The sequence below is a fragment of the Nelumbo lutea genome, chromosome 1 (assembly GCF_056320005.1).
Source record: "Nelumbo lutea isolate HS-2025 chromosome 1, American lotus-T2T, whole genome shotgun sequence".
Classification (NCBI taxonomy): domain Eukaryota; kingdom Viridiplantae; phylum Streptophyta; class Magnoliopsida; order Proteales; family Nelumbonaceae; genus Nelumbo; species Nelumbo lutea.
In genome coordinates, this window is record NC_142684.1 from 47435118 (window position 1) to 47446303 (window position 11186).

The 11186-nt window shown below is 36.8% G+C and overlaps 1 protein-coding gene across 1 annotated transcript in view; it reads left to right on the forward strand.

Moving 5' to 3' along the window:
- The window catches only part of LOC148874543 (Adaptin family protein), a 62123-nt gene extending 51360 nt beyond the window's left edge, over nucleotides 1-10763 (forward strand). Inside the window, exon 11 of the mRNA XM_088963749.1 lies at nucleotides 9190-10763. Coding sequence (XP_088819875.1) covers nucleotides 9190-10293 — 1104 coding nt within the window. The 3' untranslated portion in view covers nucleotides 10294-10763. The remainder of the gene's footprint in view (nucleotides 1-9189) is intronic.
- Nucleotides 10764-11186: the final 423 nt, after the last annotated feature.

The following is an 11186-nucleotide window of genomic DNA, read 5'->3' on the forward strand; positions in this document are numbered from 1 at the left end:
TAAAAGGATTTGGGCCATTCACCCCAATGGGTCTTTTTCTTGTGGCTCCTTTTTCAAGTTCCTCTGCCAATCTCCCTCTCAACAGGGTTTCCCTTCCAAAGAAGTCTGGTGTAGGCCGGTCCCCCCCAAGGTTATGGCTTTGTGTTGGGAAGTATGGCATGGTAAAGTAAAAACAATGGATAACCTGCAAAAGAGAAGACCCGTCCTTTGTATTCACCGAATTGGTGCATTCTTTGCAGATCTCATGGTGAGGATTGTAATCATCTATTTTTATCTTGTAGTGTAACTTGGGCTTGGCTTCTATCTTTGTTTGGGTATAGTTGGGATATGCCAGCAGAAGTAAGCACAATCTTTAACCCTTCTTTCTTCTCTTGGCCCCATAAAAGAGGAAGGAAAATGTGGAGATGCTCACGAGCAGCATTGTTATGGACAGTATGGGAAGAAAGGAATGCCAGAATCTTCCAAGAAAAAGGAAGAAGCAGTCAAGCCTTAAAGGACTGCATTATGTCTAGGACACTACATTGGTTAAAGACTCTAGAATTATTTAACCATTTCACTTTTACTGATTGTTGGAAGGATTGGAAGTTGGTAGCAAGCTGTTCCTCCTACAAGGGAAGGGTAGTGACTAGTTGGGTCTCCCCTCTTGGTTTTTTGAAGCTGAATTTTGATGGGAGTAGCCAGGGTAACCTGGGTCCCTCTGGGATGAGGGCTGTACTGAGGAATGAGGCTGGAGAGATTGTCTTAATCTACTCTGGCCCTTTAGGAGTTGGGAACTCTATTCGGGCAGAACTGTTAGCTGCAATACAAGGAATACTTCTTGCAAAAGAAGTGAGCGTGGAGCAGCTTTTGATTGAAGGAGACTCTAAGACAGTGGTGCACTGGTTAAATAATCCGGAGGATGTCACTTGGGGCTGCAAAAACGAGTTAAAGAAATTCAAATGGGTGACAAGAAATATGTCTATAATAGTACAATGGGTTGGGAGATCAGCTAATGCTTTTGCTGATGTCTTGGCAAAACAAGGGATAAAAAGGGAAACATTGTTCTGGGCACAATTGTAACTATTGTTTTAATTTCAACATTCATGTTTTCTCTGTTGTAGTTTGTGTATTTGCTGTTTGGAGAGGCTGCTCCTCGCACCTCTAAGGGGATTTTCTTGTATCTATTTATTATTTTAATGGAATTGATGTTATTTATCAAAAAACAAAGTTGGTCATAGCTTGGTGGTAATAGTAGTTGCTATTTACACAAGTGGTTAAGATTCAAATCACATTACATGCATGTTATTTTTACACAAGTGGCGAAGCCATTTGACTATGTTCGGGTTTCGGGTTTGATCGAACCACTTAGGTTCAAATCGGTCAGACCAACTTGAATTGTCTTCGAGCTAGTCACATCAAGGGTGGTTGAATCGTTTAGATCTGGATCAATCCGATCGGACTAGACCAGACCGGTTCAGTCAATGGCGGATTAACTTGGACCAGCCCATATCAGGTTTGTTCACGGGTTTGGGACCGAGCCGACTGGCCAGAAGTGGGTCAAGAGAAGTAAATCGGACCGGTTTGGATTTGAGTCGGGTTGTGCGGATATGGCTCGAACGATCCAAAACGAGCAAATCAATCGGGGCGGATTTTAGTTCAGGCCAAACCATCACGGACGGACCGTTTCCGGGTCGCCCCCGAACCGGCCTATTCAGGGCCGGGTCGGGTTTGGGCTGGGATTACCGACCCAAACAAACTGAACCGAGGTGATCAGGTTTGTTCTCCCCTTCGTTTTTCAAATGGCCTAAGAAGCGAGGGAAGATGATGTGGAGGAGTATTAGGGCAGCCGTGTGTTGGTCACTATGGGAGGAAAGAAACTCTCGAATATTTTCAGAAAAGGAAAGATCCCTGGAAGAACTATTAGACCTAATACTTTTAAGGGCTGCCCACTGGCTAAAAACTATGGAACTGTTCTCAGACTTTCCTATTGCTGACCTGTTAAGAAACTGGAAAGAGATAGCAACCTCTACTCTGTGTAAGAGGACTCTTAGTCCCTTGTGGTCTCCTCCTCCCTCCGGATTTATAAAAGTGAATTTTGATGGCAGTAGCATAAGGAATCCAGGGCCCTCTGGGATTGGGGGAGTTTTCAGGAATGAGGAAGGGATTGTTATTGCTCTGTTCTCTGGCCCTATTGGAGGAGACTCTATTAGGGCTGAGATCCTTGCAGCTTTGGAAGGGGTTCAAAGAGCAAGGGAACTAAATATCAGTTGGCTGATTTTGGAAGGTGATTCAAAGGTGGTGATTAGCTGGTTGAAGAAAGAGGACAGTGACTTGTGGAGTTACAATAATGAAAAGAAAAAATTCTTAGGGCCATGTAGAGGCATTGGGATACAATACAACTGGGTGAAAAGGACTGCTAATTCTTTTGCAGATGGGTTGACCAAGCAAGGGGTGAATAGGGAGGCTATTTTTTGGGCTAATTTTTAATCTTCTTTCATTGTAATTTTCTGATGGGGAGATAAAACTCTTTATCTCCCCCTTTTTTGTACCTAAAGCTTCATAATTCTTAATAAAGTTTCTGTTATTGATAAAAAAAAAATACTTAGACCAAGTTGAGCTGGTCCGGACTCGGGTCAAGTTGATTTGGAGTTATGTTGATTTGGGTCAAGTGTGTTGATTCGAGACAAAAGTAATTTTAGTCAACAATTAATAGAAAATTAATGCATTAATTATAAATTATTTCATTTAAATGAAGAAAATAAAAAAATGGCTAAGGAATTAATACTTGCATCTGTAGTGGTTAAACCATTGGTTATCCACAACCCAACCCATTTTAAATTGACCCAATGGGTGATCAAACCATTTCCAACCCGCCAAGTAAATGGGCAGGTTAGGTGGGTTAGATACTGAGTGGATTGGGTGAAAAATTGCCACCCCTAGTTATATATGCTAACTAGCAACACATTACACCAATTACTATCAATAAAATCTTTAAAATAAGTGTTATTTTCACATGAAAACATAAAATTTGGACATTTAAACTAAGATTTCAATTATTCAATAAAGGAAATAAGCAATTAAGCAACTAGATAGTAGATACTAATTAAATCGGGTACATTGGCCGATTTATATAAGCAACTAGATAGTAATGAGACTAGCTCATTACTTGTCCGAGGCCAGAGATATTCTGAACACCATGACTGTAAATTTAATCTGGACTCCCAGAGAATTAAATACTACGGATGATGGCTTAGCTAAATCGGGTACCTTTAGGGAAATCATGTGCAGTGAAAAAATTCTGCCCCTGTATTGATCAAAAAAAAAAAAAAAGAATTCTGCCCCTGTAATTTTCTCTTGTTGATTTAGCTGTACCATGTACAGCTCCTCATGTACATGTCTTCTGTTTCTAATATAATCAGTTAACTTTTTCTCAAAAAAAAAAAAACAGAAAAAGATAGTAGACACTAATACTAGCCAAAGCCAACTAACAAGTCTAGCATGGTAACTACACTAAAAGAACTAATAATTTAATTTCATAAATTCATACCTTTTAGATGATTGTTGAGTGTTGACCTTGAGTATCCTTTTTCTTACAACTTTGTCTTTAACAAGAAAATAAATTAAAAGAATCAGTAAGAATTCAAGCTCACCCTTAACAAATGGAAGAAGCTTTACAACAAAGAATAAAAAATTTCATAAGAATTCAGTTTCAATCCTTTAAATTTTCAAACACATACCTTGGTTGATGCTTGATAGTTTATGTCGGAAGTAGGAACCAATAAGATGAAACCATTAAAAAAACGTTATAGAAATGACGATACCAACTCATCTATTTATCTAAATTAAAAAGCACATAATGAAAAGTACAAATCGTCATTCATCTCCACAAAAAATAACAAAATATGAAGTTTAAATGCATCATAGACAATCCTTAAAGAAAACTCTCTATTCTCTAATTGATTTGAGTGTAAGAAATAAGAACAGAAGCCCCTCTATTGAATGCGTCAACATCATTAAGCACCAAATTAATATCTTCATCTCCTTCCTCGTCATTGTCATCGTTATCATCATCTTCAACATCAATTTCTACTTCTTCACCTTTATTATCTTTCATTTCTTTGTCCCACATTGAGTCTTCTTCTTAGACAACATTTTTGCCTTTATCTTGTCTATTAGACTCACCTCTCCCATGAACACCTCCCCCCCCCCCCCCACCCACCTGCACTTCCACGTCCATGTCCACTTCTCTTTGGCCCATTTGACCATTCAAGGATTTTAGATGCCCTTAATGCTTCATCAACTTCAATCCATGTAAGATCACACCCTTTATAAACCAAGTCATTTGAGGGTTCTTTCCTAATTAACCATTACTAATTTCATCAAGCAAATAAGGGTTAAATTTCCTTGAGTTTGCACATCTTGTTATGGACCTCTTTCAAAGACGTTGATTGTATTGAACAAGCAAAATAGGAAAAATTATAAAAATAAAATATTTTAACTTCGATAATTTATTTTTTCACAAAACCACCAATTACTTGCATGCTCAAAAGTGCTCCAATTAAGCTCACAAGTGGAAGAAGTGCATGTAAGACCGAATATGCATAACATAGTTGTCAAGGCGACAAGGTGCCCTTGGAGGCTCGCCTTGCCCAGTTGCCAAGCAGTTTTGTACACTGGGTTATAAAATACTTTTATATTTTTTATTTTTTGACATTATAATTATAAAATAGACATTATTAAACTAGAATATTCATTTTATGTGTTTATATACTAATTTCTTTTTATTATTTTCTTATTTTGTTAGGGTTTAATCAACGCAAACGTTGCTAACTACTGTATTGAACCCATGGTTCAAAGTATCGGTACACCTCTGTGTATTGGCAGAGGTGTATCGGTACTTATAAGGATACTCCCCCTATTTTTTTATTTCTTTGGTTTCCAATTTCATTTATATATATATATATATATATTATTTAAAAAATGGGTCCCCGAAAACACCTGTAAACATATCGGGACCCCAAAGATGCATTACAATACACCCGATACGGGGTGTATCATATCGAAATTTTGATCCTTGATTGAACCCTCAAAATTTTCAAAACCTAAACCAATAAGCAAGGGAAGAACTTGAAATTTAGTCTAATCAACACATTTTCTTCTTCCACATCTTCTTCCACCTTTTCTTTTCTTTCCTATAACAAAAGTAGGCGTTTAGCCCTATATTTTTTGAACTTTCTTTCCTTTGTTCCTTTTCTTCTCACGATTTCTAGACTTAAACATGAAATTTATACTTCTCTTATGAAAATTATGAATAATTATTAAGGGAAGATGCTTATGGCACCTAGGGAACTACCCTAGGATATATGGTTTTACTTGAAAAAAATCCATCGCCTAGGTGACTAAGGTGACAAGGCACCCCCCTGTCGCCTAGCCTCATCTTGGCGCCTTGAAAACTATGATGCATAGTGAAAAAAATGAAATAAGACTATAAATTTTAAATAAGAAGAAAAAATATATTTATAAATAAATATGAGTTTCAAGAGAGGAGAGCTTATATTACTTGGTTGCTTCGTTTCACGTTGCCTATTTGTCAATTCACTAGAGGAAGCACCACGAGCATGTTTATATACTCTTCCAATTGATGTGCGATCTTGTCATGAATTTCAATATCACTGGCCATTCTCTCAATACAATCTAGAAAGCTCCAGCAAGGTGCAATGGATGTTGCTTCATATAAGTCCAAGCTTGTCAAAAATGTCTAAAATGAGTTTATACTCCCTTTCTTTCCCACTAAAATTTTCTTTTATTTTCTCCCTTGCTCATTCCATTGCATAATAAAAGTAACCCATGGTAGGTTTTTTATCACCATTAACCAACTGTAAAACCTCTACAATTGGTTGGGGTGTTGGGCAAACAAAAGAGCAACTCTTACATTTTTTCAAAATCCAACAACAAACATAGTGCTTGATGCTCTTGGTCCATCTAATTTGTAGCCATTTACTCTTGTTCCACACATCACCAACAAATAAATGCAAGGACTCCATAAAAGTATACAAACTTTATAAAGTAAGAAAAGAGGTGGTAAACTTTGTAATCGCACATCATACAAAATCTCTCCCATTTGTTTTTTCCTTATTCGTGTAAGAAGAGGATGCCTATATATAATGGTGGCTATCTGTCTTGCCCTAGCAATACAACTTTTTTGTAGAGCTCAATTCTCCTATGTCTTCCATGATGTGGTCTAAACAATGAGCAGCATAAGGAGTCCAAAATAAATTCATCCTCTTCATTCTTTAAAGATCACCTATAGCAATATAGGTAGAGTGGTCATCAATAATCACTTGCACCACATGTTCCTCTCCTATTTTCTCAACAAACTTATCAATCAACTTAAATAAAAAAGTTGCATTATGGACTTTTGATGCATCAACTGATTAAAAATGATCAAATATCTTTGCCTTTTATTCGTCCATTTATCAAATATGATGGTACAACCATAAATCTTCCAAGAAGCTTCATACTCCTTGTACATTTTCTTTGTTTCTTCAACCTCCCATTCAAGAGTTACTCTCACAACTCATGGTAACTTGGAGGCTTGTATCTAGACCCAAATTCTACAATTGTTTCAACCATAACTTTAAAACTTTTAAATTTCACCATATTGAAAGGAATCCTGGCTTGATAAAACCATTTTTCCACATATTCATTTTATTTTTTTTTTCCTTCATTCATTCAAGTGGCTTTCTATGCTTGTTGTACTAGTTGTCCTTTATGCCTCACTTTTACAACTTCTGGACTTGGTTTGTCAAAAGTATCCAAAGGTCCTTTGACATTTTCCTTTTTTTTTGGTGGAAAGAAAGGGATTTGAAGCTGATGTGCTCGTACCACTTGAAATGGAGACACCCACTTCTATAGATTGATTACTTTGATTGTTGGATTCCCTTTCAGATACAATTTGCTCTCATGCCCCACAATTATCTTCAATTGTGAAATCATCTAACGGTTTCTTCCTTTTATTCCTTTGCATTCTTGCATCTCCTTGGGCCTTGGCAGTACTTGTAGTACTTTTGGGGTATTTAGTAACATTCCCATATCCCCCAATCAAATATTGTTTTATCCATTTTATTCTTCCTTTAAAAACTTTACTACATACCTAAATGCATATTGCCATGCAGGCTTCTTCGATTGAGCTTTACGCCTGACATTTCCCTCTTCATTTGTCATTCTCTATTGAAAATAAAGCCAATCATCAAAGAAAATAGATTAAGAAACAAATAAAAAATGTAAAACTAGAAAATAATTAATCTATTCTAATCAATATAATTATTAACTAAATTCTATCCCTATTCCCTAGACCCTAATTTATTGGAAATCAAATATTCCTAAATAGGAATTAGCCTAGGTAATATGCATTAGTATTACACAAATTAAATAACGAGTATGAGCAAATGAGCAATGACACTAAATTAACAAAAACAAATAGATAAATGCTAAATTAGAAAACAATTAATCTAATCAATAATTCGATATGACTATAAAAATTAAGTTTTAACTAAATCTTATTCAGTTATTCATATTTCCTAAATCCTAATATATTGGAAATCCATTAGGCTCAGTTTGGAAGGAGTACAAATACAAATATGTACTGTGCAAAAACATGAAAAATAATACAAAATACAAGGTTTTGCACTCTACATATTTGTATTTGTACTCCTTCCAAACTGAGCTTTATTCGTAAATAGGGATTATGCAAGGATTATGCAAATATTTCTACTCAAGCAATCAGTATACAAATAGAAATTAAACAAAAAATGTTAAATTCATATTTGTTCAAAGGAGAAGAAAGGGGGAAGAGCCCCTGTTTTTTGTTCAAAGGAGAAGAAACTGATTAAAAAGAAGAAGAAGAACATGGTCTGGGGCCTGGGCAGATTGAAACTAAGAAAAAAATATAGAGGAAAACAAAGGGGGTCAGTTTTTAATTTGAAGAGAAGAAAAAGAAGGTTGGGTCGACTGGAAAGTTTGAAACTGAGAAGTAGAAGAAAAATGGTCCGCATCTGGGCAGAGTGAAGCTGAGAAGAATATAAGTTCATCTGAAGAGAAGGAAAAAAACAAAACCCATCTGTGATTCTGGGGTCTGAGTCTGGACTGGACTGAAGTTGAGACAAGAAAAATAAACATAACATACCTGGAATTCTTCTCCTTCTTCCTTCGCGTTCAATGTTCAGTTGAATGCAAGAAAAAACCTACAGCAAAAGAAAATTGGGATTTTAGTTATGTATTTTATTTGTATTATAAAATTATAATAAAAAATTATAATTTACTATGTAAGAGGGTGTATCTTAAAAGAAAAAACAATCAATTGGATCCAAAAATCACCAGGACTTATTGCACTAGGTGCCTGACTTTTAGGCGACTGCTTAAAACTCTGGACAAGCGCCTTATATTAAAATCTTCAGTCATCCGGGCAAGGTGACCTCTGGAAACTGCCTAGTCACCTAAGAGTCACCTTGACAACTATGATCTTAATAAAATTTTCAAGTTATCGATAAAAAAGGTTAACCTGTTTTGGTTGCATGGAAACACATACACCGCCTAAAAAAGTAAATAAATAAAAATGGAAAGAAGCCAACCACACAAGGTCATTTATGTGGAAAGAGAGATTGACAAAGTTCTCGGCTAGTATTAAACCTTTCTGAATTTTGAAGAAAATATTATGTTGTAAAGATTAAAAGACATGGTGATAGACTATGCATTTTTTTTCCTTTTTCTCCTCTCTTCCTGCAGAGAGCCTGTGCAGCACCATTTTCCTGACTGTTAGGTCTGTAAGGTATAGTTTCCATCTTAGTTAATTATTGCTTGCTGGTGCCATGATGATTTTAGCTGTAAAATACATAATTGAGACTATTGGGTTGTTTTGATTTGACACATTAGATTTGAACAATCATAAAGGCTTTTTATAGAACAAAGAAATTAATAGTTCTATAGAGAATCTTTCGTTTCATTAAACACTTGTTTTAAAAATTTATTAAGACATTAATAGTAGTTAAATTGATTTTGTATGTGTTTTTGTGCAAATTATAATCATAGATCTGAATTTCAGTTTCGTCTAGTTTATTTTTGTGCTTTGTTAATTTCTATTCCTTTTCAAATTTCTCCTCTGAACAATATCATGCCAGTTCCCTGCCTAACACGTTCAACTTCTTCCTGCAGGTAGATAAAAGCCTATCATTCCTTAACAGTTATGTTCAGCAGTCCTTGGAAAAAGGAGCTCAGCCCTACATTCCTGAGAATGAGCGGTCTGGGATTCTGAACATCAGTAACTTTAGGAACCAAGACCAACATGAGTCTTCTGGCCATGGTCTAAGGTTTGAGGCATATGAACTTCCAAAACCTTCTATAACATTGAGAACTCCAGCTGCAGCTGTTTCATCCACAGAACTTGTTCCAATATCTGAGCCAACTTATCCTAAAGAAACCAACCAAGCTGCAAAACTGTCAACAGTCGCTGATACAGGAGCAACAGAACTCAAGCTTCGACTTGAAGGGGTTCAAAAGAAATGGGGTAAACCAACTTACTCCACTCCTGTACCATCCACATCAAGCACTAATTTGAAAACAACAAATGGGGTCAACCAACTTGGACAGGCAACACTAAGCTCTCACTCACGTGATGTATCTCATGACTCAAAGAGGCCACAGGCTGAAATTTCTCCTGAAAAGCAAAAACTTGCTGCTTCTTTATTTGGTGGATCCTCATCAAAACCCGATAAAAAACCACAATCTACTAGCCACAAGACTTCAAGACTTGGCAATCCTGCATCAGAGAAGCCACAGGTGGCAACTGCATCAGCCGCAACTACTGAACTTGCTCCGCAGAAGACAGCTCCTGTTCAAACCCCTCCACCAGACTTGCTTGATTTGGGTGAGCCAACTGTTGGGGATACCATCCCTTCCATTGATCCATTTAAACAATTGGAAGGACTTCTAGGACCACCAGATGTTTCTTCATCGACAAATTCTGGAACTGTTAGTGTCACTCAGCCCCCTGATCTTATGGCACTTTATGGGGATTCATCCTTGAGCGGTGTGAGCAGCAGTATTTCAAATTTGGCACCAACTAATTTGGATTCCATGAACCTTGTATCTAGCTCGTCTAGTGCAGCTGACCATGGAGGATCTAAGGTTGCACCTTCAGCATCATTGAAGAAGGGGCCAAACCCTCAAGATTCTTTGGAAAAGGATTCACTTGCGAGGCAGCTTGGTGTGACCCCATCGATTCAGAACCCCAACTTGTTTAGAGATTTGCTTGGCTAGAGCAGGTGATTCTGTGATGCAACATTTCAGGAATTGGAATTTAGAAGTTCAAGGGCAATTGACTCGTGATTGTGGCTGGCTTTTTATTATTCAAGTTGGTTATTTGGAGAAAACAGTTATTGGGTCGATTGAGAGACAGTTATTGGGTCGATTGAGAGCTATTGGTGTGAGTATAGTGCAGAAAACACCCGAGTCATTCACCTTTAGAGGCATGTGTCAAAGGCAGGCTTATTTGTATTGTTTAGGAATTATGTACTTTTTGTAGTAATACAATGACAGAGTGGTGTACATGGGTGCCTTTTTTGGTTCAATGAACTGAAATGGAACCATACTCCACTGGTTTTGTATGCACATTTTAGCGCATTAGGGATTTGAATACTCGGGAACGAAGGGTTTCTGGCAGGCAGACTTGCTTTACGTTGAGAATATTGAATCATTGGTTTTATTCTTATAATAAGGATTTATCTGTCTATGGAGAGTTCAATACCTCAGATTCGTCCTTCACATTGGTTGGATGTTTCTTCAGGAAATTGTCATTAGTCTTGCTTTTTGTAGGAAAGAATTTTCATTGGTAAATGCAAGGATTGTTTTTCTCCGTCTATCAATCTATCTATCCATATTACTGAAATAACCAATCATAAATTAATCCCACCAATTGTTGGTATTCCAACAGTTTGAGTGACAATTCTAAGACCTAAATCCCACCCCTTCTTTCGATAGCGTATTTTGTCCTATCTCTATACGGCTCTTCCATATTAGCCATTTACCGAACTGCACCATTCTCCATGTGTCGTCCACATCAGCATTCATGTGTTATGCCCTCATCAATTGCTTAGCCACTTTTTGTCAAAAGTTTGGTTATAATATTAAAAGTAGGAAATTAATACAAAATA